The sequence below is a fragment of the Filicampus tigris genome, chromosome 6 (genome assembly GCF_054856515.1).
Source record: "Filicampus tigris isolate MCC_2025a chromosome 6, RoL_Ftig_1.0, whole genome shotgun sequence".
NCBI lineage: Eukaryota > Metazoa > Chordata > Actinopteri > Syngnathiformes > Syngnathidae > Filicampus > Filicampus tigris.
The window spans coordinates 14,402,396-14,430,000 of NC_141222.1; the positions used below are offsets into that span (position 1 = coordinate 14,402,396).

The following is a 27,605-nucleotide window of genomic DNA, read 5'->3' on the forward strand; positions in this document are numbered from 1 at the left end:
GTGTGCAAATATGCAACAGTCAGTGCAGCAATACTACTGGTTTTACTACAGAAACAAGTTTAAGTCATTGGGAGTTTTGCCAGCTTTCTCGAGATTTTCCATTATAGCTGCTCCTTATCCCTCTAAGTAGATCTCGATCGCACTCTCTCTCTTTTTTGTTTACGCATTGTTATCCAGATATTAGAGGATTAGACCTGTGGTATATATACGACTGTGTTGTCACCTTTTCAGGCTTAACCAAACGATTTTAAGAATTTAAATAACTGATATTAAACTTTATATAAAATGTGGATTTTGTCTTCATTTTTAAACGGGGCATAAATAGACCATTATCATGTTTTTAATTTGTAAAATATGGGTCCAGTTTACACACATATTGTCACTTATTACATGTGTAAAACAATTTATGTTGTTGTTGTGTCAGCTTCATTCAGTTGTAATCTAATGTGATGCATTCATGTATGTTTGATATGCCAATGAATCAAAATAGGTTTCAGTTGGAAAGATACCTGATTCTATTGGGGACTAATAACATTAAAAAAAAAAGTATTTTGGTTTAGGTGTCTCCTTGTCTCGTCACTGTCGGGCGGAATCCTTCTCGTGTTAAAATGACAACTTTACAGGAGGTAAAAAAAAATTGTTTGAGCTCGCAGTTTTTGTTTTGAGCTCGTCACTGGCCAACTGTTAAATGTTTCAGGCTTTCAGCGCTTTTTGCACAAGTTGCTGTTCTCTGACGAGGATCTTAACGGAAAAATTCACAACAGGTGTTTGATCCTTGAATCGACCAATAAATGTCCGGGTTCAATTGGAATCGTCCTCATCATGCTGTTCATATTTGGACATCATGAGACCAAGATGACACCAAACATTGGATCAACAACACATTGCCATTATGATGTTTCAAACAGGACGTTCTCAGGTGGCCACTGACCTTAGAGTGTCACAGAGTGTCATCAGCAGGTTGCACCAGAGATACTGAGAGCCTGGAGGAGTCACAGGAAGATGTAGAAGTGGACGTCCTTTGGCCTTGCTGATGACCACTACATTGTGAACAATGCCCTGAGAAACTGGATGATGAGTGCCACTCCAGGCACATTTAAGGGAGGTGAGAGGCACCAAAGTGTCAAATCAGACCTTTTGAAACCGTTTACATTAGCGTGGTCTGCGTGCTGGACGAGCTGCAAGGGTACCTCACCACACCACCAGGCACAGGCATCATCATCTTGCATGGGCTAGGGAGCAGTGACGCTGGACGAGGGACCAGTGGGCCTCAGTGGCGGTGTTACAATGTGGGCAGGTGTGTCCAGTCGGTACAAAACTGCCCAAGTACACTTTGTGAATAGTACAGTGACAAGCCCATACTACATAAATAACATCATTAATCCAGTGATTGTGCCCCTACATGAAAGACACAGGCCTAATTTCATTTTCATGGCCGACAATGCTCCAGCTCATTGAGGTCGCATCATCAAGGAATGGCTGTTGGAGACTGATGTACCTCAAATGGAATGGCCTGTACTTTCTCCAGACCTGAATCCTATTGAAAACCTGTAGGATCAGCTGAGTTGAAACTCTGCACCCCAGAAACTCAATGACCTGAGGGCTTAAAGAAGAGTGGCATGCCATGCCTCAGCAGACAATAAGTCGACTTGTGAACAGCAGAAGACGGTAGTAAGTCGGTCAAGCTGTATTTGATGCTCAAGGGCATGTGACGAGTAATTGTGATGTTGATTTTTTTTTTTTGCTGTGGTGTTCCCACCATTGTTAACTTTTGTTTCAATGAATTGTTTGGGATGAGAAAATCCCCAGTGCATCCTTCTACTTAATATCCTACTTTCATCATATCACTGTAGCATGAACATTTTCCATAAATTTCACCTGAAAGCCAAATATCCCTAACTTTTTGTGTTTTACAATAAACAAACTAATCCCTTATTTCATGAGATAAATGAATACAAAATAATCAACAAATAAATACCTCATGGTTAACCTATTTTGTGGCAAGTCTTTTTTGAAAAATTAAGTAAAGAGCAGAAATGGGGAAATCCAGGTCCAGAAAGTAAAAACCCTGCCACAGTTTGGCTTTAGCCACACGTGCTTCTACTCAACCGGCAGGTAAACGAGCTCAGTTGATTAGAAGCACCTGCGACTCAAGACAAACTGTGGCAGTGGGTTTTTACTTTTTGGACCTGAATTTCCCATCTGGTGAAAAGTAATACACCCGTTTTCAATTGTTGGGAGTAATAATAAGAAGTCGTCAGAAAAAAAATGAACACAGTTATCAAAAACAGATATCTTAAAATATACTTGAATAGTGAATACAGGAAAAAGTATTTGTATAAAGTATTTGTACTTTGTTACGTCTCAACACTGCCCGCGGGTCATACTTGCACACTCACTTTTATGCAAAACAATCACTTGACTGACATCTATCGGCGAAAGACGGCACTGCGCGATGACGGTCTCACGTTACGCAAGTTACGCAAGTTAGGAAGCTTGCGCGCAGCTACGTAAACGCGTGCGTCTCGTGCTTCCAGACTTGCACTTTTTTCACTGCACTGTGTCGTCCTCGCGCTCCAGCATCACTCCCTGACAACAGCAGCGATGGCGGAGCCCGCAGCACACGATTCGACGGACGCAGCTCAGCCTCCATACCCGACCCCGGGCCTCTCCCCCGCGGCCAGCCCGGGCTCCGAGCCGCTATCTATGCCCCTGTCTCCCACGACGGATGGCTCTCAGCGGCTACTCTTCTCCCACGACCTGGTTTCCAGGAAGTATAGAGGATCTGTCCGGTTCGGCCTCGTACGGATGATCCACGGCGAGGAGGAATTCAACTCCGACTCGGACCTTGATGACGGTGGAGGGAGAGACAGCGGCGGCGGTGGTGGAGGAGGTAGCGGTGGAGGAGGAGGAGGAGGAAATGGCGGTGTAGGTGGACGAGCCCCGTGTGACATCCACAGTCGGCCTCTCGGTCCTGGATTTGTCCGTGTGCAGTGGTACCCTGATGGAGGGAAGCAGGACATTGGAGAGACACAGGTACCACATCACAGCTAATGTGAAAACACTTTATCCTTGATGGGATTCTTTGCCTGACACGCTTCTGCAAAGTGTCCGTGTTGGTCGTGGGCAAGATTGGGCAAGATTGCGCCTGGACTTTTTTCCACTCGGTGCGTTTTATTCATCTGCTTGAACGCCTAGCCTTGATGGCTAACTTGCTAGCATTCGAAGCACACATGCTAGCTACCAGCGTAGCTCTCAGGCGAACGTTGCTGAGCTGGTGCTGCTGTGTAAACATGGGTCAACATGTTTCCAGTATGTCATTTGTCTTGTATTTTATAATTGTATCGTGTCTTTATGGTTTGCCGAACGTAGTCGAGCTTATCCATGCGACAGGTGCATAATGTCGCTTAGTGACTGGCTCTTTCTAAACTTGGGCTCGTTCCTCAGCTGGGTGGGACTTGGTTCCCCATCCGTACATGAAAGCAACAACTATTACGTGTTATTTAGATTATCTTTGGGTGCATTTTGAATGAGCAGTAAGGGAAAGAATGCTTCGTGACATTCCACTGACCTCAGTCACACAGCACATATAAACAAAACAACATGCATGTTTTGGAGATGTGGCTGGAAGCTGTGAAGCAGACATGCGTTGCTTACCCCTAGTTCAGTGTGTTGCCTAGTAAGAATACATTTTCCCCCCCGATTTTGTCTCTAAAGCAAATGACATCTAAGACTAAAGGGTTCCAGAATCAAAATCCAAATCAGTAAAGAGAGAGAACAGCCTCAACTTGGCTTTGATGGATGCAACCATTCTTTGTCTCACTCAACTTGTTCTTAAAGCTGACCTGGTCCCAAACCTTGTTTGGCATTTCTGTCTTTTCAGTGGTCACGGAGAACATTCCTTTCTGCATGTATGTCACATTGTTTTCATGTAAATCTATTGTCAAAGCATGCAGTCCTAAAACCAGGACTGATCTGGAAAGAGCACACAGAGGCTTGTTTCAGAAAGACGAGACTGGCCTAGAAGAAGTCTATTTCAGTCATTGCCTCAATTTGCCTGTGTGCCTTTTCAGTCTGCATCATGTATCACGTTCTTTTGTTAAACCGCCTTTACCAATTCTCCGTATCACAATACAATGTTTATACAGCATGACAAAGACTCCTCCTAATTAATAATGCTGTAGTGGCACCTCAAAATATTTTTGTAAATTTAGAAAATGATTTCTGCAAGTTACTTACCCGTTCAAATGATTTTCCTTGCTTGTAATTAGTTGTATTTAGATTTTTTCAGGAGAGTCATAAAATTAGCATTTTCACAGAAAAACAAGGATTTTAAGAGCTCAGAGCAGCAACAGCAGCAACCTTTAATTGCGATTTATAGATGAATAGTCCAGTAGATCATTTCCTTGTGGTGTTCTATTTCATGTGGTGTCCGAATTGGGAATTGTTTTTTTCCCCACTGTTGCACCCTGTTATTTGGTTCAGAATTCAGATGATGTGTCATCCATCTTAAAAGGACATTGTATATCTGTTCTGTAATAACTCAAAATAAACATAGTTGCCGTGATCTGTACTACAGAATTTAAGCAATAATCTGCTTTCCCTTATCTTTTTGCCGCCATGGACCGGTTTTGCACGTTTAGGGATGTCACAATATCCACATGTCACGATACGATAATATCACGATACGGACCTCACGATACGATAATTATCACGGTATTGTGGGGGCGATGTATAAAATGTTCATGATACTGTATAAAGCTCACATTGGAAAAAAAAAGAGCTCATATAAAAAAAAAAAACATTTGTACATAACAGCATTCACAAAGAAATAGGCTTGGCCAGACTTGCGCTCCTATTGGTTCAGCAGCACAAAGTATCATGGTCTATGTATTTCACAATGCTGTTTGGCTGAAGCGGGCCGACGGAGTTGTTGAAAATTATTTGCTGGTATGTCTGATTTATGGAACCTTTTATTGGTTAGAACATAGTATTGTTCATGTGAGCAATAATCTGTTTACCGGTAATTTCTGTTCAGTATCGCTATGTGGGTGTGTGTATGGCTTCTGTCCAACACCAAATACAAATGAAATAAACATTGCATGTTGCATGTAAATGTCTCTTCACAAAGCTAATTAGTAGCGGCCCTAATCATACATACAGTTCAAATGGTACAGTTAACATTAACGTCAACTTATTTAAATGACCTACCAAACACCTAATATTGAGGCACTTGGTAATGCATGCCCACATTGTGAATTGGTCAATTTGTGGAGGAACTCAAATGTGTTATGTTCCCCCTCATCTGGCGATTAGCGTGGGTCTTAAACATAATTTGGCATCAAATTAAACTGCACTAATAAACTAACCACAAGAGAATGCGGGAACTGCACAAAGGGAAAACAACTTGGGCTTTTAAACAGATTTGCTGCTATTAATATCGTGACATGACAACGACGATACCGTGGCCATTTTAATATCACGATATTGCAGATATTGTGACATCCCTAGTAAAGTTATATTTTGACAGACTGGCATAGAAGTAAAGTTGTTGTAATTAGTAGGAGCCCGGTGCCTGTTTTTAAAATAAAACTTTTTTCAGACTAAGAAAAAAATATATAAAACTCTGGTTCAGAAATATTGAAGTTCATCAAACAAGCAGTCACACACTGTCCAATTTAGCAATAAATGAACCCAACATGCATGCTTTCAGAATGTGGAGTACCTGGACAAAACTCACACAAACATTCGTACATGCACACTCCACAGAGGAGTCGACACTCAACCCTCCGAACCTCAGAACTGTTTGGCAGATGAGCAAGCAAGTGATAAAGGTGTTTAATTTGTTAATGTTCACATTGCCATAGAAACGCTCACAAAATGTCTGTTTAGTGGTTTGAATCACCAGTAGCACCAAGGACTGAAAGCTGATGTTCTGTGTATATAACCCTCTCCAAAAGGAATATACAGGAAATGAATTCATGTTGCATCTCTGAAGAGTGATTCAGTTACACTCTACTTAGAGCGGGAAAGTGTGCTGCACGTTTTCTATCATAAAATCTTAAAAGGTGTCTCCAGAGGCGGCCATTTGGGCTTAGAGCTCCATCTCGGTGCCTGACTCATATGTGACCCAAATCAAGGGCAGAGGTGCATTGCAGCAGAAGGGGTGTGGTGAGGACATCCCAGAGGTTGTGTACTATCATTCCCGGCGCGCATAACACAGCACGTCGCTGGCGATCGCATTGTCTGTGTTTTTAATGAAGGTGCTGCTCCTTGGGAGCTCGTGGCAGGGCCGAGGTGATGGTTGAAGGGGGATGTGAGCCACTCCCTGGGAAATGGTTGGCGGGGGGAGAGGATGCCACTGATATTCAGTATCTACTGAGGATGGCAACTACTTAAGTCGCATTGTAGTAGTGTATCTCATCTTATAGATCTTTCTTTTATTTTAGGGCAATATGCCCAGACATGGGAAAGCAAAACACCTATGAGGTGGACGTCATTTAAAACCAATTTCTTTTTTTACCTCATTCTTGTTTGTAACTAGGCCTTGCCTCCCATGTAATGTTGCAGAACTGCATCTTCTACAAAGCGTACTGTATCCTTGCTTTTGCTTATTTACTGTATTTTTCAGACAATAAGTCACACTTTTTTCATAGTTTGGCTGGTCCTTCCACTTATACTCAGGTGCTACTTGTATATATTGGCACCCAAAATCCCCATTCCCTAAACGTGTTGGCTTTCTGTGCATTATTGCCACCTTCTTTCCACCGGCAGTTATTTGCCAAGTGCCGAAGACAGCAAATCAAGAAACAGAAGTATAAGAAGAAGAGGAACTAGAAGACCAACAATAGTCATGGCAACTACTGTAATGTGTGATGTAACGCTGCAGCTGCCCTAGCATACGGAGTCCACCACAACAAGCAATTACTGTTTACAGCAGGAAAAGAGCAATAACTGACAGGATTCTACCTTTAACCACAATGTGATATGGGATTCCAGTTAAGGTAAACCATTTTAAACTAAAAAAAAATGTTTCCTTCGTTAAAGCTAAGTGGAAGTTTCGAATGCAACCATAACTAGTTTTCTGCCGTCAACACGGTGTACGTTCGGAAATTCACTCTGACACCCCCTAATGCCACCCTGAGAGAGTTTGTATTTGAAGAAGCAAAGCGTGCACCCCTTCCATTAATTCCCCAACGCTGACTTTACTCGTGCTGAAGATGAATCCTTCAGAAGGAGCCATAGTTGGAGGGAAACCCCCTTTCAGCATGAAAGGCTGACATGGAAGCAGAGAGGGCAACATTCACCATATAATATAATATGGTGGTAGGGGTGGGCGATATGACGATATTAGATCGTTAAATGGTTTGTGTTCACGATCTCATAAAGTCGAAAGATCGTTTGATCGTCTACATGGCACATTCCAAACAGTTTAGCTCAATGGCGGCGCAAAGCCGCTGACTTGTATACCCGACCAACCAGTCACAGCACGCACAGTGCACCGTACGTGACACTCCCCGCCTCCCTGTTTGTTTGTATAGCGGGAAGCTATAGTGGAAAGTCCCCACGAGGCAGAGTTGGTCCCAAAAAGAAACTCCACATCCACAGTGTCGAATTGGTTTGGCTTTTCCTCGGAGGAGAAAGCGCAAAGCAGTTATTTGCAAAGTTTGCAGACACTCGGTTCGGACGTCAGCGCCGATAGCCAAAGCAAACGGAGATCAGCCAGAGGCAGCCGCTAGCTCCAAGCTATCGTAACCCACGGTAACACAGTCATTGGACAAGCGCATTCCATTTGAAAAAACAAGAAAGCAGTTTCAAGAAGTAACTGAGGCAATGACTTATTACCTTGGTGAAGACACAATTCCCATTAAAAACAGTGGAAAACGAGGCCTTTAAAAGACTCTTCAAAGTACTAGACCTGCGTTACGAGCTCAGTATTATGTTTACATTATGTTACCTTTTATGTTTACATTCACTGCACATTTTGATAAAAAATGTCACTATTCAAATTAAAACCTGTTCAGAAAGCTTAGCTGACTTAAAATGTAATTTTATTTCTTTTAGTTTTATACACATTTTAAATATGTTTTATGTTTAAAATCAGGAAAATGGTCAGAAATGTGCAAATTAGTATTAAAAAAAAAACGATGTAAAAAAAGAATCATGATAAAATCGTGATCGTGATTTTATTTTTAAAAAATCTTGATATTTTGGCCGTATCGCCCAACCCTGTATGGTGCTATGCAATGTTAACTAAAACAACATGAGAGTAAATTTAATGAGATGACACGTTGCAGGTAGATGCCTTCTGGAAATTGGTTCTTCGTCAGGACATGACCTGGTTGGTCGTGGCAGAATCCATACAGCAACAGCCTCAGATTAGGTCATTGCCAACTATTCCCTTCTCCAACCAGGAGAGGAGGCAGGCAGGCAGGGAGGGAGGAGAAAGCAGCAATAAAACAAGCAGAAAGCACATATCCTCGCTGTCCTTTGAAAAACACCTACAGTATGTCCAATTTTGTCATTTAATTTTTTCCCATTAATGAGATATCTGCAATGTGGAAACCCCAATTATCCAAACAAAATAATGAAAAAATGAAAAGAATGGACGTTTTGTGTTTTTCAGTACAGCGACGATAAACTGTAGTTCAACTTAATGCCAGAGTGTAAAAATAAGTCTTAATCCTTTAACACTAGAAGTCGTAGCTAGCTTTTTTTCAAAATCCCACTAAGCAACATTTACAGTACTGTGTACCTTTTATCTCCCACTATTTCCAAGTTACTATCTTTTGAAATAGTGATTTCAAAACGGAATGTTTTATTGAAAAAAATCTGGCGCCAAAAGTGTTAAGTCGGAGATGATACTTTTTCCACTGAGGTAGCTGCTCTACTTTCCATGGGCAGAGCATTTCAGAGTGTTGGAGTCTAAACAGAGAATGTGCTAGAAACTGCAGACTTCTTTTTTAGCTCTCACTCACCAAAAAGACCAGCGTGTTGTCAACGTGGATGAAAAAAATGCAAATGAAGCGGTATTCTTAATGTGCACTTGAAGGGAGAGAGTTCAGTCAACATAACATCAAGATTTTTTGCTGGGTCACTCAATGTTAATGTTTTATTTTTATTTTTTTCTATTTTTATTTTAAGCTGATGTTACATCTGATCAATTGTGACCTTTCTTGACATTTTGAATCTATCTTAAACCTCTTTCTCATGCTTGTCTCTCCTTTGTCACCCTGTCCCACCGCCTCCACCGCTCATCATCCACCACTCAGGTCATGCTTTAAACCTCCCCTCCAACCCCTTCATGGTTGTAAACCCCACCCTCTCCCCCATCAACCTCCCAGCTGGTCAGTGATGGGGAATGTTGACGTAATGTGCTGCTGACTGGATGCTTGTCCTGCCTTGAGATAATGGATCTCATTTGATCGCTTGCTTCCATTCTTATCCGCAGTTTCGGCCCTGCCCATTAGGGACACAGACAACTCTCTGCTGCACACACACACACACACACACACACACACACTGCATACGGGCAAAAACACCATTTTGCGTAAAATTTTTTTTTTTCACTATGCCTCTTGTGCATCTTGATTTTGTCACTCTCTCTTCTGTCTGGATCTCCCACTTAAAGGGCTGCCCAGATAGCTGCTCTGTGCCACATTTGCTGCTTATCTTCAGTTTCTTAGCCACCACACCCCTATTCTCCTCCTGGTGTCCGGTCGATGCAGTACTTCCTCCTTTCTATGGTGCTTTACATTGTCTAGCCTTACATGGAAAGGTGATGAACAGCCTTGATGTTAGGCACCACTGCTGTATTCCATTGTTTTGTCTTAGTAGCCAAGTAGTTCCTTGAAGTCTGTGTCAATCGATAGCCTTCCCCCACTCAGCCCTGTCCTGCGGCACCTACAAGAAGCTATCAGGGTGTCTCAGTGTGATTGATTATGTACTTGTTTCTTGTAATATAACAATCATTAGCTTCACAGCCTATCGGAATTGTACCTTTGCAAACGTTTTCTTTTTCTGGCAAAAACAGCATTGTGCATCAATGGAAGAACAGCATATTCACGACAATGACATCATGCCTTGTTTTTCTCGATTTGGAAGAGGGTTAAAAACATTTTAATACGAATAATGTATTTAAATCTCCTTATGCTAAATATCAGAACTTTTGTTCCTTTATTTAAAGTTGTTGCGATTTAGTCTGCTGTAGTTTGTTGGTTGCTCCCACCCTCTGACACTTGTCATATAGAATACTGTACTTTTAGTAGTAAGAAAAAGATAAGAACAGGCACAGCACAGCTGAAGATGTGTATATAAAGGATCCTGATGACCTATTTTTGTATAAGGAGTGTCAGAATGAAGCTACTCTTTCACTTCCGTACTCTTTCAGAATTATATTGCAGATTCAGTGGGTGGTAGCAGAGACGTGTGGTCAGGGAAGGTAGCAGTTAAAAAAAATAAAATAAAATAAAAATCTTTCCAATTGCAGTTCTCTTGTCTATACGTTATATTGATTTTCTTTTTTAAACCAAAAATTTCATTGTGATCAGCGAACAAGGATTTTGGGCACATTGTAATTTATGCAAGTCATACCTGAAGTCTCAGGACAAGCCTAACTACGATAAAAAGTGCAACATAAAATATGATAATAAACTTCACAAAGTGCTCAGGACTTTTGACACCGATCAAACAAAATGCAGCAATTAAATCTGCAGATGAAATGTTTACAAATAAAATGTGTGCTTTATTCCTTGTTCATTCGAGCGTCCAGCAGGTATTTGGTATTTGCACACAAATATCTGAAAGACTCAGTAAGTTAACATTTTGCTCTTTGTGTTTTCCACACAGCTGTTGCTTGAAGATCGATCCATTGTGATCAGAGACATTGTTCGACGCAATAATACAAATGTAAGATTAACACTCAATACTTTGCTTCTTTAAAGTCCTAATTCTTCTTATGACTGTATTTTTGCTGTCATCTTGTGTGTTGTTGTACAGTAATGTACACATTGAAAAAACTGTTTGGTATCCTTCTATTAAAAAAACAAAAAAAAACAACAGTCACTGAACTAATTTGAAACTTGACAAGACTGAAACTTGCTTTTTGGCAAGACACACCTGTTCTTTACTTAGAGAGGCAGGAATGTAACATACAACCAAAATAACAATGCCCCCAATTCCAATGAAGTTGGGATGTTGTATAAAACCAGAATGCAATTGTTTGCAAATCCTTCTCATCCTATATTCAATTGAAAACTCTACAAAGACAAGGTGCTGTATTTCATGTTCAAACAGATGAATTTAATTTTTAAATTATTTTGTAGTTATTGCAAATATTGTCTCATTTTGAATTTGATGCCTCCAAGATGTTCCCCCCAAAAATGGGACAGAAGCAACAAAATACTGTAAAAGTTGGTGAATACTCCAAAAGGTGAACAGGTTAATTGGAAACTGTTGAGTGTCATGATTGGGTATAAAAGGAGCATCCCCGATAGGCTCACTTGTTCTCAAGTAACGACGGGGCAATAAGAACAACTCGTTTCTCTCTCAATAAATTTAGGTAGGTATCACCTGTGGTCCATAATATTGCAAAAGATTCACAGAATCTGGGAAAAGCTTAGCATGTAAAGCCCCTATCATACTGACGGGTGTTGGCGAAGTTAGCATGATGCGCATTCACGTCAGGGTTTGTTCAAGGTCACAAACATTCAGCAGCAGTTAGAATGTTTTTTCTTGTCGCAAGAATATTTTTGGAACATGTTTCCCTGTGATAAGAAAAGTAGAGGCAAACGTCTGGAGAACGTTTAGAACCTTGAACGAAGCCCGAGATAATGCAACATTCACTACCATTGCAAACACTCAAAAATGTTCAACACTCAGTGGGTTAGGGGCTTAAGCGGGGAGACCGAATACGAACATTGAACACCAATGACCCTCTGCATTAAAAACCAACATCATTGTGTAAAGGATATTGACACATTGGCTGAGGTACATTTAAAAAAAAAAAAAAATGTCGTCCATTAACAGTTTTTAACTACATCTGCAAATGCAAGCTAAAAACATCTACCATGCAAAGTGAAAGCCATATATCAACAACACCCACAAACGTTGCGAGCTCTCTGGGCCTTCTGAGATGGACTGACGTACAATTTCAAAAGGCACATTATGTACTTGTTACACCAGCATGGCTTCGTTGTAAAATAGCTGGTCTAGACTGGCCTGCCAGCAGTCCAAACATGTCTCCCATTGCAAATGTGTGACACATTATGAAGCGCAAAATACAACAAAAACCACAACTGTTTAGCAACTGAAGTTTTACATCAAGCAAGAATGAAGAATAATTCAACCTACAAAGCTTCAACAATTATTGTCCTCAGGTGTTGTTAAAAGGAAAGCTGATGTAACACAGAGGTGAACATGCCACCGTGCCTGCCCCAGACAAAACAGAGATGATCACTTTGAACATTAAATAGCTTGTCTTTCAAGTGTGTTCAATTGAATATAGGTTGAAAAGGATTTGCAAATCATTGTATTCTGCTTTTATTTATATTTTACACAATGTCCCAACTTCATTCAAATTGGGGTTTGGTCTCAGCTGCAATTTGTGTGTCCTCCAACTGGATAGAGACCCAAAACATGTAGCGAAAAATGCTCAAGAATGAACATGAAGTACGAAAACATTAATTTTGAAGTGGTTTTCAATTGACCATCTGTGAAAGGAGCTGAAACATGAAGTCTCGAAAAGGCACCTTATTAACCTGAGACAACTGGGTTAGTTTGCTCCATCAGTTATAGAAATGTTTTATTGCAGCTGATTGAAAAAACCCAAAGAGCCACAAAAAAAAAAGTCAAATTTTGTTGTCTCCATGATTTATTGCAGGATAACCAGTGTGGCATTGTGACCAATGTGGACATTGAGTGTGCAGTGAAACTGGTGGGCACAAACTGTGTACTGTATCCTGTCAACAGCAAAGAGCTACAGCATATTTGGGTAATCCTTCACATTTATCACCCAGAAATGAATTTACAATTGAATATGCCAACTGAAACGGTCATGAGACTCTTATAGCCACGGATATCTCTACTGCACTGACAATTACAATATAACAGTGTTTGGGAATACATAACCACCAGTAATGAGATGAGAGATTGGGATGTTTTTTAGTTTCTAGTTAAATTTTGGTAGTAGGCACCAATAACAAAAAAAAACAAAATTTTGTTTTGTTGGTTTTTTGGTAGTAAATCCTAGAAAAAGATCCAGAGCATCTTAGTAATACTTCTAATTTCCTACTGTTTTCCAACAACTCTAAATGTGATAATGGGGAACTTTAGCAGAGTCAATGTGACTAAGGTCAAACTACCATTAACATTGTAGTCATTGCATTAAATTGAATCAAATACAGTCAGCCATACAAAAATAAACCATGTGTTCAACAAGAGCTATTGAAAAAGTACATGGCTTTGATTGGGGGGGGAAAAAGTGTTTACTTTTGGATGGCTCTCCCATCAGGTCGCTTACATGTCCTGAGTTTAATTCTCAAATTGTTTGTTCTTTCTTACTTCCCCAGTCATTCATGTACGGTGACTACATAGCGTATGACTTTTGGCTAGGGAAAGTGTACGACTTTACCAATCACATCATCCTCAAGCTCTCCAATGGAGCCAGGTAAGCTAATTTGTGTGTCATCATGTGTGATTGTGATTATACATCAACTGATTTTTTTTCCTCACCTTCTTCCAGATGTTCCATGAGTGTGGAGGATGGCGCCAAGCTGTACGATGTCAGTCCTCATGCTTGTGATCCGGTATGGAAATAATACTCATATTACATGTATTGTGAAGCCTAAGCCAAATAGTAGCTGGTGATTACATAACATGGCAGATATTCATTGACCCTAATTTGGCTGTTGTGTTGTCACATTATGAGCATCCCTGAAATATTTAAATCATTCACTGCCAGACATTTTCAGACCCACTCTTACCCTAACGTTTGAAAAAAATAGAAAACAATTTTAATAAATTCCTCCGATTAAATGGCTGGACTATGAAATGGCAAATAAATAAGTCTATGACAATGAATGAAGTAATTCCGGCTGTTTTTGTCTGCTATCAGGGTCTGTTCTTTGATGAGGAGTACGGGTTCTACCCTGGCCAAGTCCTGATTGGTCCTTCTAAAGTCTTCTCTAACGTCCAGTGGCTATCAGGGGTCAAACCTGTCCTCTGCAGGAATTGCAAGTTCAGGGCAGTGGTGGAAGAGGTAAGGGGAACTTTTGCCATTTTATGCAGGGTTAACGATATGCTTAAAGGGCCTACAGTGTCCAGATGTTCCGTTTTTCAGGTACAAGCTCACTTGATGTATTTTTTTAATCAGGAAAATCAAAGTGGGCAAAATTTTCGATAATATTAGTCTGTTTTGGACCGATATGTAAATACTGTAATTTCTCACTGGCTTGGAGCTTGGACTGTCACTAACGGTTTAGAGTTGATTATCCTACCGATTATTCCATTAAATGCTCTGGTAATCGGCAAAACTGGACACCACAAATTCGCTGCACAGCTGTTAGGGACAAAGGAATGTACTATTCTTTAAAACGACAGTATTTACTCATATTATATATATCATCGCTGTCGGGCGGAATCCCCCCACGTCCAAAATGACAAATTTGCAGGAAAAAAAACAACAACTTCATCGTGCTTGGGTTTCCAAAAACGTTTTTGTTCAAGTGGATATTATACCTTATATTGCTCTCATATACGTTTGCACACTTACGTTAACATAATAATGCCCCAAAATTGTTAAATTGATCATTTAATATGCTAAAAATCTCTGATTTACTACGCTGTCACTGATGAATTCAATGTCAATAATATTTGTCTGCCGTTCTCACTGGTTTTAATGTGGTTTAATCAGGTCAAGGTTTTTGAACTGAAGGTGACGTGGATCACAAAAAGCTACTCCTCAAAAGGTTCCGACAGCATCTATCCGCCTCCCTGCACCATCACGCAGGAGAACCTCTGCAGGTTGGTCTGCCTCCTCACTGATGCAAATGAAGCCATACTGTCTTGGACCTGATCAACACTTAACATCCAACCAGGTTGTTGTGCGTCTGTGTGTAACTTTGCTCTCATCACTGGGTTTAGGGTGAGGCGTCTGGGCTACTATGACCACACCCAGAGGCAGCTTGGAGACAGGGGGCTCTATGTGTTCCCTGCTAACGGGGATGCCACGCGCATCACATTCGAAGGACCTGGAGGGACACCTGTCCTGCAAGAGGACCCTGTGGTCAGAAAGGTCTCGATTACATGAGGCATCTCTAATTATCTTTAAATTGCCTTTGACAAGCGACAACAAGTAAAACTGTCTGTCAACACAAACGTGATCCCTGCGAAACTCACTTGAATGGTGTGTGTGTGTGTTGCAGTTGAAAAGATTTTTCAAGAAGGATTCTGGGAAGAAGACAGAGAACGTCGATACACAAGGTGCCAGACAATGCTGTTTTCGGCGGAACATACAGCGCATTGCCATTTTCATTCCGCTCACGCATAAAGTGCTTATTCGGTCGTCATGGTCAGAAAATGAAGCATAATCTTCTCACATCACCCCTCACGTACAGCATTTGGGAACTACATGTCTTGATGCAGTGTCAGCGAGCATTAAATTCCTGTGAGAGCAGTCTGTCAGACAGACTCTCCACAAATGAAGCCCTGAGCTGAGGGAATACTTTGTTGGTAAATGGTGTTGAAGTGCAGCACAGTCTGTCGCATAATGCAGGAAAAAAGATGAAGATGGTACATGATTCTCCCTCTACACTGAAAAGTAACCCGTTTAATTGGTTTGGGTTCATGTCAAACTGATTGACTTGCCATTACATTTTTGAAATTATTATTTTCTTTTGTTCCTTCCCGTGTGGTATTTACTCATTTAAAACAAGAGTTGAATTGCGAATGTATCCCCATCATTTTTATCTGTCAACAGGCAAGCACAAATCGGAACAGACAGATGCCGCCCATCATGACAATAACTGCCCAATCAATCAGAACCAGCCTGATCCCCAGAACACTCACAACGCTCCTGCTGAACACGGCGAGCACGACGCTGATGACGAGGCAGCAGAAGACACGGACGACACCAGGTCTGGCAACTCCTCTTGCATATATCTTCCATACACGCGCATACAAGCAGTGTTACCCATTGATGTTGAGCAATGTATACAGTGTTTAAAAAAAAAAATCCCTCAACTGAAACCCTATACCCACACTCATAAAATGTGTCACAATTAAAACACAAGTTAAGGGTACACCAAATCAATTGTTGGCACACTGACCCTTCACTTAATTTAACATGAACTTAACCAACCTAACATTAGCAGAAAATTGAAGAAAACTCTATGCGCATTTGAAACCTGGACCATAAAGATATTTTTGGCACGACCAACCACTAGTGTGACGGGGCTATTATATTTGGTAAATCTGTCACGAGGTTGAGTGAATGGGGGAGAAAAAAAAAAAAACACTCTTTCTTACCTGTGTTGTAGTTCTCTGACATCATCAGCCAGCTCCACCGCATCCTCACAAAGCGGAGGTCTGGGAACCAACCGCAAGAAGAGCATCCCACTCTCTATACGCAATTTGAAGAGGAAACACAAGAAGAAGAGGACCAAGTTCTCACGCGAGTTCAAACCAGGAGACAGGTGGGATGTGGAATAGTCTGACCATATTTGGGCCACATCCACCTACATTCATTTCTAGATTACAGACTTGTCAGATTTGTGTATTCACTATAGAATATCTCTGGCATAGGGCCAAAACCTCATAAATCACAAAAAATAGAAACTGAGGCACTCAAAGTATTTTGGATTAAAAGGCCTTTATTTTAACATGGAAGCTTGCCCTGAAGAAGGCCTACCAAGGCTGAAACGTGTAGGCATTATCTCCAACTGGCCATGTTAAAATAAAGGCCTTTTAATCCAAAATACTTTGAGCGCCTCAGTTTCTATTTTTTTGCGATTTATGAGGTTTTGGCCCTATGCCAGAGATGAATCACATTTTGGTGAATTTCATCTTTTGTCAAAAATCTATACTATTGGTCACTCCCTATGTTATTACTGGTATATTTTATCTTGTCCCATCTGTCTATTATAATAAAATGGTGGTGCATCTCTTAGCTTTAAGAGCTTTAAGCCTCTTGTGTAATATGATTATATTTTTTTCACCAATAATGTAATTTTGGTTGACACAATGTGTTTTTATGTGTAGTGTGGCTGTGGAAGTTGTATCTACCAAGACCACGGCTGATGTAATGTGGAAAGACGGGCATGTGGAGAAAGGGATACGATCAAATGATCTCATCCCTATCCAGCATCTAGATGGCCATGAGTTCTGCCCCGGCGACTTTGTTGTGGACAAACGACGTAAGCCATAGTTCACCGTCCAACAGTTTTGCAAGTCTTTGAAGCTGTTTGCTTTTGGATACATGGCTATTAACCATGTTTCCCCCCCCCCAGTATTGAATCTACCTTTGCTAGTCTATTTTGTATGAAATGTATTTTACATACTGTAAATCATTGCAATTTGAGGCTTGTATTCGCCCTGATAATAAGATCTGTAAAATGTCAATGTTTTTCACTATAGCCCAAGCCCTCCAGGACCCAGGCGTGTATGGTGTAATCCAGTCTGGTGACCACAAGGGCAGGACATGTGTCATTAAGTGGATCAAACTCAACGCCACCAGTGACGACGTGGAGGTCAGTCCGGAAGCCGGAGCATAGATTGAAACAATAAAAATACTATTACGAGTACTCGTCATCATGCATGTTCTGATACATTGAGTGTTTTTGCATGATTTATATATATATATATATTTTTTTCCCCCCCTCGTCTCAAGGTTATTGGTGTGGAGGAAGACGTCAGCGTGTACGACATAGCGGACCACCCAGATTTCCACTTCCGCACCACTGACATTGTCATAAGGATATGGAACTCAGAAGTCGGCGAGAATGACTGTGAAAATGAGGTAAGATGTATTTAAATTATGTGAAGCTTCTTCAGCCATCATAAGAAGGTGTTTCTGGATAATCCCCCTTATCTATCCAACTTGAATGTCTAGATAATAACCAAATATGGGGCAATCCATTGATACCAGGTGTCTCAAACTTTGTTTCGTAACGGGCCACATTTCGTATTGTATAATTATTTAATAATTATAATACCACAATCCCTATAACAGCAGTTGTCGCTCGCGTCGACGCGGGAGTAGAAAGAGGCCTAAAAAGAAGCCTTTCACCGAGTAGGCGGTCCGACCCCGGGACGGACTTCCCACCTCTGATTGTTTCCATCCCCCACCCTCAGACGTCAGTCGGCCAAGTGTCCAGAGTGGATGTGAGCAGCAAAGTGGAGGTGGTGTGGGCGGACAACTCCATGACCATCGTCCTCCCACAGGTGCTGTACAACCCCGTGGCTAATGTGATGAGAGGAAAGCTATTGCCATCCTAGTTGCTGAAATTCTTTAAATCCCACACAGCATCTTTACTGTGTGGAGTCTGAGATCGAGGAGACGGACTACGACTCGGCGGATGAGACGAGCAGCGGCCTGTCCACTGAAGAGTGGGAGGACGATAGCGACAGCTGGGAGACGGTTAACGGCCTCACCACAGAGGACGACAGCCACGTCGACAATATGGACGTCACAGAGGCAGTGACCCCCACATCCTGCTACTCCACATTCATTATTCCCCCTCAAGAAGGGGACGAAGTCGGGGTGACCAGTCCCACGAAAGCAGTCGGTGGAAAGGAGGGCGAATCATTGGTAGTGGCGAGTTCAGCTTCTGGCGGAGGTGAGGCCTTATTTTTACTGTTACTTGTTGACACTGAAGAAAAGGCCAAATTTATTTGGGATTCTAATTGAAAAAGTACTGTAGAACAGTTCAGTTCAAGAGTGTAATTCATTGCGTTTTTACATCCAACAAACAAAAAAGGGCTGTCTGAAATTTTGGGGTGCTTAGAATAGCTATACGCACACACACAGACCACACATAAACCGGGATGTCACTGTACACAACAGGTTTTACTCGTCACAAAAAATGTTGTTACAAAATGTATTTTTTTTAAACATTTACTTTTATTATGACAATGCTATCAGACTATACAAAACCAAGAGTCCTTAATTTTTACGCATTTTTTTAAATACTTGTTTGTACAAAGTTGTTTTATTTGTGTTTACTTTTTAACTAACAAGAATGACCGAAATATCAGTACCATAACACATTTTCACACCCTTCCTTGCAGTATCCATGTAGTGCACACTGCAGTAAAGCTAGAATTGCCATCTTCATTGAACAGTAGGAAATGAATGGAAACAAACCGAGGGTGAGGATTCAAAATAGTACTTTACTATACTATACTTTACTATATTTCTTCTCTTTGTTGAATTTATTGTTGGATGGTGTTTCAGATGTCTCTTATTTATATAATTGATGATCCTATTGCTGTAATGTGACACACCCTGTATTAGAAAGGCAAGCCAGCTCTAGTTCGCACCACAACAAACCTACAAAAAACTGTACATCTTGGTGGAAATGGAAATTTTGGTGGCTTTCTAACAAAATTTGTCTGGCACTCCAGCAGGTGCTGTCAACGGAGCCGAGAAGCCAGGTAAAGACTGCGCCTCTCGAGGCTTTCGGGAGTTGAAGGAAGCCCTGAGGATTCTGGAGAGCCTGAAGAACATGACTGTGGAGCAGCTTTGGACCGGCCTCTCCCCGACATCCCCCACCTCGGTCGCACCGGCTTCGGCGGCTAACGTTGCAAGTCCGGCGCCGCCCTCGGCCCCAGAAAAACCCAACAAGGAGAAGCGTTTCCTTGATGACCTCAAAAAGCTGCAGGAGAACCTGAGAAAGACGCTGGATAATGTGGCCATTGTGGAGGAGGAGAAAATGGAGGCTGTAGTAGAAGCAGGCGGGGGTGCGGGTACAAAGGTATGTTCTGAGAATCCTGAAGTAAGTCATCAGTGTTGATTACACTGGTTCCTTACTTTTCAGGCTGAGAGACCTGCAGAGGAGAAGCCCCACCAGGAGCCACAGACCCCGGTGGCTGGACAGGATTGGCCCAGCGACTTTCTGAGTGACACGCCTGTACTGTGCCAACAGAGTGGCGGCAAACCTGGCGTCACCTTTACCAGTGCCAAGGGTGAAGTCTTCTCTGTGCTGGATTGGGCGCCAGGTACACATTTTCTTCCTTTTCCTTTTTTTGTTCAAGTTCTCTGTCAAACTTGTTTTTATTGCGGGCTACAGTGTAGTCATGCTTGTCCTCAGGGCCACTTAATATCATTACAGTGGCGGCGCCTGATGAGACGTGCCCCTATAGCAGGGAAAATCTCACTGACTACAGTGTCAGCTATCCACCAAAAGAGGGCGCTAGTAGACTGAAACGGTCATAAATGGTTGAGTGAACAATGGACTTTTGTGGCCTGGAAATGTTTTGTCTGGATGGCTTACAATGGTGCTGATAATGCCTCGGTGCAAAAAAATTTGCATCGACCATTTTTTGTGATTGACTTGGTCGAACAGTCGACTTTTTTTCCTCAGCCCTAGCTCATCTGAAGAGACAGGGAGAGGCTTTTTAAATGCCACTGGAAGTTCCCTTACAAAACTTTGGCTGGACTCTGACCTTGAATTTGACACCCGTGCTCTAATTCTTCCATTAGAAAAAAAATATATATTTGTTTCCAAATAATAAGACAGTCAACCAAACCAGATAAAACACGCTAACCTTATCATACAGCTCATTACTCTCTTCTAAATGATCAGCTCTGGAGTTGGCCAGCTGAAGCGAATTAATGATAAATGAGTGCAATGTCTTTGGCATCTGTTTATATTCGCCGTGTTCCCCCACTGTCGTTTGCAGAAACGCACTCCTTTCACAAAATGGAATTTCAGCCAGCTGAGGCCAAGAAGTTCTTCAGCACCGTCAGGAAGGAAATGGCTCTGCTGGCGACCTCGCTGCCAGACGGCATCATGGTCAAAACCTTTGAAGATCGCATGGTGGGTTTGCACTCCTGAAATACCACCAACATCTCTGTCTCTGTACTTGACCATTTTATATTAACAGTAGGGATTATTTTTCAATTTTGAGCTCTTATCAACTGTGGGACTGTTGTAGCTAACTGCTGCTGGAGTTGGTGGCTGGATTACTGTCAACAATTTTCTTCAAACAACATCAATGGTTTAGTGTGTTCATCTTACAAACTTTCCTGCAACATCATGTACTAATTTTCGCTTCAAATGGATGTATGATGAGACTGCCATATGAACTCCCAGGTCACCTACGTTAGTCGTCAAATTGGTTGACCAGCACTGCTCTCCTGGTTAACTGGCATGGATAATGTTATCCTACATACATTTTTTAATCTGTATAAAATATGTTGTCCTACCGATTCTAAAATGGAGATGCGGTATCTAACTCAAATGTCTCTCAGAGCGCAGACCGCCATCAAGGCAGAATTGTTACTGGTAATTGTTTTCTCTTGCATATTCCCACTAGTGAAGTCCGTTTTATTATTTTTATGTTCCACTATGTCAAAATGACTCAAAATGACTCAATGTCTCAATATTAAAACAGTAAAACTAGAGGTGGCCTAAAACTTTGAGTACTGTTTTTGCAAGACAATTGTATTGCATTCCAATATTATGTCATAATACAGAATTTTGTTTGTATGGAAAAAGAGTGTGTGTGTACAAAAATAAAGCCATTGATTCCAGTTATTTATGAATTTTTCTTTGCCCTGCCTTTTTCCCACACAGGACCTCTTCTCGGCTCTGATCAAGGGGCCAAATCGTACGCCTTACGAGGACGGCTTGTTCCTGTTCGATATCCAGCTGCCTAACATTTATCCAGCGCTGCCGCCTCTTTTCCGTTACTTGTCTCAGTGCAGCGGCCGCCTCAATCCCAACCTCTACGACAACGGCAAGGTCTGCGTCAGTCTGCTGGGCACCTGGATCGGCAGGGTAAGTGTCCTCTGTGCGTTTGTCATTGAAACGTTTTTAGGAATTTGGTTCATGTTACTCAGCGGAGACAAATAACTCAGCTGCCTGTAATCATTTCATGCTTGTTTTTATCAACAGGGCACTGAGAGATGGACCAGCAAGTCCAGCCTGCTGCAAGTCCTCATCTCCATACAAGGTTAGCACACCCATCCATCCTCGACCACTTGTCCAGGGTCATTCATTAATTTCAATTAATTGGCCAATTGATTTCTTTGGGGAAAATTGATTTCGCGGATAAATAAATGGACTTATTTTGAAAAACAATGTAATTGCGACTTAACATTTGATTCGTTGTTCATCCCTACTTACAAGCTGTGTCAATTGACGCGGTAAAATAAGTCAGGGTACCCACTGCATATAAATGCCACGGTCTCACACAATCCTATACGGCGTGTCAACCGGCAGGTCTGATCCTGGTCAACGAGCCTTACTACAACGAGGCGGGCTTCGACAGCGACCGCGGCCTCCAGGAGGGTTACGAGAACAGCCGCTGCTACAACGAGATGGCCCTGATCAAAATGGTCCAGTCCATGACGCAGCTGCTCCAGAATCCCGTGGAGGTGTTCAAGCAGGAGATCCGGGAGCATTTCGTCTCCAACGGCTGGCGTCTGGTCCACCGCCTGGACGTGTGGCTGGAGCTGCATGACGCTGCCGAAAGGGGCCACGCTTCGCACACCGCCTCCAGGGCTCATCACGCCAAGCCTTCTTGCGCCGAGGCTCTGGAGGACCAGGCGCCCGTAGCCGTGGCCCACAGCACCCCCAGGAAGGTGGAAGGCAACATTATAGAGGAGGAGCCAGAGGATTCGGGACTCAGTCCGTCCACTACGTCCACCTCTCAGCGGGAGATGGGCCAGATTTTGGACAGCGACAGCTCCCGAGGGTTCGTCGACAACAAGGGTGCCGCTTCGGTCGCGTCCGAACCGGTTGCCGCCGCCGGCGACGGCGCTTTCGGCCAGCCGGTGGTGCGACCCAAGAAACGGAGAAAGAGCTATCGGAGTTTCCTCCCGGAGGGCGGCGGCTACCCGGATATCGGCTTCCCTCTCTTCCCGCTCTCTAAAGGCTTTGTGAAGAGCATCCGTTGCGTGCTGCTGCAGTATCGAGCCGCGCTATTGGCCGCAGCCATCCCCGAGCACGTCAAGTAAGTGCCTCCTCATGCCTCTGCGCTGTCTGCTCCACTGCTTCCTTACTGTCAAGCTGCACCGATCGCCATAAGTGGCCAGTTGTTCCTAACCAACATGTACCCTAACTATTTACAGCGGTTGCAAACAATTAACTCATTCACTGCCATTGACGAATTTATTTGTCTTTTCAAAGTCCAGCCATTCAATCCCAGGAATTTATTTACATTTTTTTCAAACATTAGGATAAAAGATAGTCTGATAATATCTGGCAGTGAATGAGTTAACAAAAGTGTCATATTTTATTATGGGTTTATTTCTTTTCACCCATTAAAGCCTGAAGGACCTGTCTCAACAGCTCCCCAAAACCGAAGGTCGTCTTTGGAATTATCCTTGAAAACCTGAAGTTTTCCCAGAAATCCAACACCTACAAAAGAATTAATATCTCAGCCCCTGTAGCAGACAGAAACATAATTCCAAAAGATGTTGAGACCTTAGACATGTGGCTCGCACACAGGCCCGAGTTTATTCATCTTTACTGTTCCAATCGAAGATGTAAAAATAAAGTGTCAGTGCAAGAGAAGCACTATGTTTCATTTTAAAAATTGAGTGGTAATTACCATCCTCTATTTTGTTACAAAGACGTCGATATTGTCATTGTCTACAAACATATATCTTAACCATATATCGCCTTCGACTGGTTCTACTGGTTCAAAGTCCACAAGCGCGTCGTCTATATCGCTGCCGTTACTCATTTCAAAGCTCCCGCGATCGATGGCGTCAGCCACTATGACTCGAAAGAATTCCAGAGCATCCTCTGCGGGCTCACGACACGGTATTCCGATGCATCTCATTGGTTAAGAGAACAAAAATGGGATAACAAAAAAAAAAAAAAAAAAGACATATATTCTCTCCAGGCTTTTAAGGGTAAAAAGACAGTTATGCACTCCCATCCTTAATGGGTTCATTTACAAAACACAGTCAGTAACGCAGCATGTAGCGTGTCGCCTGCAGCGTCTCGTCAGTGCGGAGTGTGTATGCCCTCGGTTGCTCTGCTGAATCTATAAGGGAAGCGGGAATGCTTAAACTGATATTGAATTGAAGGCATGAGTGTTGAAATGTCATGTGCGTGCGGGGTGCACATCATCATCACAGTGTGCGCTGAGAGGGTGCGAGCAGTGCGCAATTGCTCACGCGCACTTAGAGGGAACATTGCAGATTTCTCCATATACGTATTTGGATTCGCAAAGCACTGCCGCTCCCCAGTCGTCAATACTCTTGAATGGCGCCCTTTGCGATAACCACTGGCATGTATTATCATACAACATTTACGGTATATAGAAACCGTCTTGAGTACGTCGACACCGTAGCCGTATTGGATATGGCAAAGTGAAGCTATTTGGGAAGATACCTGGTTCATTTGCTCCTTGGAGATGCATCATCAGGCCAGAACTCGTTGGATTTAGACTGGTCCGTTGCTTTTGATTACATTGTGTCATTCTGACTCAATTTTAGAATTTTATTGGACGATTTTATGGCGATTACTCCAATATGGCGGATGCAGTAACGTATCACTTCGAACGGGCGTCTGCAGCAGGAATTTAAAAAAAATATGGAAAATAAAATTCAGCTTCATTTTACAATTCCAATGAAATTGGGACGTTGTGTTGAACATAAATAAACGTTCTCAATCTTTTTTGCCACCTGTCCAAGCTCGTTTGGAATGTTTTGCTGCCATACAATTCTAAGTTCATGTTTATGTGCTAAAAACAATAAAGTTAATCAGTCTGAAACCCCGGATTTAATCTGAATCTCTCTCGCTCTCACTAGCTCTCTCTCTATCTTTCTCTCTCCATCTATATCTATCACTCTATCGCCCTATCTCTCTATCTCCCTATAAAATAAATACTAATGACAATTAAAGGAATAAACATTCAAAAGGCATTTTATATGAAAAACAGGAGGAATTGTGGGAAAACAAAAAATGAATATTTGTTTGAAATATTGAAAATGTTTTCTTTTTATAAATCACTGATTTGGAAGCTGTATTTAAGAAAAAATGGCAGCACTGTATTTAAGCTTCATTTAGTTTTACTGTACAGTGGTTGATTTGTCTTTATTAGGTTTTGACTAGTGATGGGAAAATCCCACTTGAAACGTGAAGCATAAAATGGACATTTATGGCGATCGTAGTAATTCAGCCACGGCTCCGATAGATTGATTTTTTTTTTTTTTTTTTTTTACGCACGGTTATGACGTGATGTCATCGTTATAGATGAGATAATAAAGCCTCGCCTCATCATTTCCCCCAAATAATACTGTATTTATTTCTACCTGCGACCTGATCACTTGACTGTATAAATGCCCCGACACGCTGGCCCCCATTTTCTTCCGCAAACACAATGTTGGGAGTGATGCCGACCGTCTCTTCTTCTGCGCATGCGGGCCACTTTGACGACGCATGTGTTCATGCAGCAGACAAGACAGAGGTCGCATTTTTAATGTAATATAAACGCTTACACAAAAAAATCAGATTTTTTAGGGGGGGGGGGCAAGTATCTCTCTCTCTTGTTCTGTGGAACAAGATGCGTGATACTTAATGCCGCGTTTAACCGACTAGTAAAATACAAAACGTTTAATGAATCGTAGACGGTTAAACGACTAGTCGCGCACATCCCTAATGCGAATCTGTGTTTGCCGAACGGCGAGTATTAGAGTTGGGGTGTCCGCAGTATCTCAATTTCTTGGACTGAATCCACATGATGTGTCGTGTGCTGGAGGGTCGCACATTTAACGTCTCTAATCGACCTTCCTTTTCCTGGTGCCACCTGATCTCCTGCCTTTTTGTTCTCCTCCAGTGACACATAAAGATACAGACAAAGGACCTCAGCTGCTATGCGTCACAGTGACCCTTATCTGCACTTTGAGCAGGTCCACGTTCCCCCCCCGCCCCCCATGTTCCATCTGTCACTGGTGGAGATTGAAAACAACGGAAAGAACATTGCCAAGGACCTGATGACCACCTTGTGTATCACTTTTGCTTGGAAAACCTCACAACGTCGTGTTAAGAAAGACCACCGGGTTCCTGTTTAAAGCCCCGTTCTGCTGCCACTTTGTAGCACCGCTGATGCCATCAGTGGACCAATCTGCAATGATGTCTCCATCCAAATGCGTCAAGCAGGCATATGGGAACTCTTTTTTTTTTTTTTCCCCCTCTCTGTCTCTCTCTCTCTTCTCAATCAAGCCCACTTCTTGTATGTGTTCTGCCAAATGATGCCAACACACAAATATTCCAAAATATACTGGATGTCATCAAACTGCCAACAGCTTGTCACTTCATTCTTAACAGTTTTATTACTATTAGTCCTACCTTGACTTGTGAATTTTTTGACCTCACAACATCCGCCCAGCATTCAGTACCTCACTCGCATTTTGTTGACATACGAATAATGTGACTAAATATGAGCTCAGTCATAGAACAAATTAAAATCGTAAGGCAAGGTACCACTGGATTACCAAAATGGAACCTTGTGCTTTTGAGGTTCATTATAAATCCAACCTCCATCACGCAAGTCTACCTTAAATAACACACACACACATACACACACGCAGACACATGCACACCAAGAACATCCATTCCATCATCTCATCAAAATGTTGCCTTACTTGGGGGGAAAAAAAAAATCTTGTACAGAGCTGCTTGTTTGGTTAGCACTCTGCCTAGTTGCATTGTTAACCTCCCCATCGCTCCCTCAGCCCTCCTCACTGCATGAATGGCACCAAACTACACATCTGCTTATCTAGCACGATTGCTCTTGCCTGGCCATGTGCGACTGGTTTAAAAAAACAGTAGAGTAACTTCCCACCAACTCTCCTTTCTGGGGTTTATTCGGCCCGGTGACAGGTGATGCTGTACTTTACTGTGGAAGAACGTGATACTTGTGCTTCCTAGGGAGAGCAGTTTTTGTTTACATCTTTTTTGTTTTTTTTTGTTTTGTACAAACAACGGAATCCGATCATATGTATTTTTTTCCCTGACTAAGCAAATGCTATGCTTGTAACATAAGCTTTTCTGTGTGCTGTTGAACTACCTTAATGACGAGAGCTGACAGTTGTTTTATGAATTCAAGAATGATGATGATGATATTTCGCGCACGCACACACACTCACACAAACACACACAGTTGTGCGCTGGATGAGGCAATCAGGCTTCCTTGACATTCCAACATCATTATTTTGCTGCCTTTTACTGCTACGGAGAAAGGAGTGATCTTCGCCGCCTGTTATTTGCTTGACCCTCCTCCACGCTGCTGTCTGTAAATGTCAGCCATCTTCTTAGATCAAGTGCAAACAAGCTCCTGCCTAAAAGTGATGCCATTGCTTGTGAAGCTGTCAAACATTTGATCAAGCACGTTGCTTTTGATCAAATTCTGTGTTATAATTTCTCCCA

General features: G+C 42.2%; 1 protein-coding gene across 3 annotated transcripts in view; it reads left to right on the top strand.

Moving 5' to 3' along the window:
• The first annotated feature begins 2,459 nt into the window (after nucleotides 1–2,459).
• ube2o (ubiquitin-conjugating enzyme E2O) overlaps nucleotides 2,460–27,605 on the top strand; it is a 25,456-nt gene continuing 310 nt past the window's right edge. Inside the window, exons 1-23 of one of the 3 annotated variants that reach the window (XM_086034105.1) lie at nucleotides 2,460–3,036; nucleotides 10,849–10,908; nucleotides 12,881–12,991; nucleotides 13,569–13,666; nucleotides 13,742–13,805; nucleotides 14,114–14,257; nucleotides 14,912–15,021; nucleotides 15,142–15,292; nucleotides 15,423–15,480; nucleotides 15,977–16,133; nucleotides 16,536–16,691; nucleotides 17,257–17,411; nucleotides 17,632–17,744; nucleotides 17,885–18,013; nucleotides 18,349–18,438; nucleotides 18,521–18,833; nucleotides 19,624–19,970; nucleotides 20,034–20,214; nucleotides 20,899–21,035; nucleotides 21,795–21,998; nucleotides 22,116–22,173; nucleotides 22,443–23,175; nucleotides 26,014–27,605. The exon at nucleotides 26,014–27,605 is cut by the window's right edge and continues 310 nt beyond it. In XM_086034105.1, the coding sequence (XP_085890231.1) occupies nucleotides 2,605–3,036; nucleotides 10,849–10,908; nucleotides 12,881–12,991; nucleotides 13,569–13,666; nucleotides 13,742–13,805; nucleotides 14,114–14,257; nucleotides 14,912–15,021; nucleotides 15,142–15,292; nucleotides 15,423–15,480; nucleotides 15,977–16,133; nucleotides 16,536–16,691; nucleotides 17,257–17,411; nucleotides 17,632–17,744; nucleotides 17,885–18,013; nucleotides 18,349–18,438; nucleotides 18,521–18,833; nucleotides 19,624–19,970; nucleotides 20,034–20,214; nucleotides 20,899–21,035; nucleotides 21,795–21,998; nucleotides 22,116–22,173; nucleotides 22,443–23,175; nucleotides 26,014–26,023 (4,011 nt within the window). In that variant the 5' untranslated portion in view covers nucleotides 2,460–2,604 and the 3' untranslated portion in view covers nucleotides 26,024–27,605. Of the gene's footprint in view, nucleotides 3,037–10,848; nucleotides 10,909–12,880; nucleotides 12,992–13,568; nucleotides 13,667–13,741; nucleotides 13,806–14,113; nucleotides 14,258–14,911; nucleotides 15,022–15,141; nucleotides 15,293–15,422; nucleotides 15,481–15,976; nucleotides 16,134–16,535; nucleotides 16,692–17,256; nucleotides 17,412–17,631; nucleotides 17,745–17,884; nucleotides 18,014–18,348; nucleotides 18,439–18,520; nucleotides 18,834–19,620; nucleotides 19,971–20,033; nucleotides 20,215–20,898; nucleotides 21,036–21,794; nucleotides 21,999–22,115; nucleotides 22,174–22,442; nucleotides 23,176–26,013 lie in introns of all 3 variants that reach the window. The other 2 variants (XM_086034104.1, XM_086034106.1) reach the window with 2 other exon arrangements.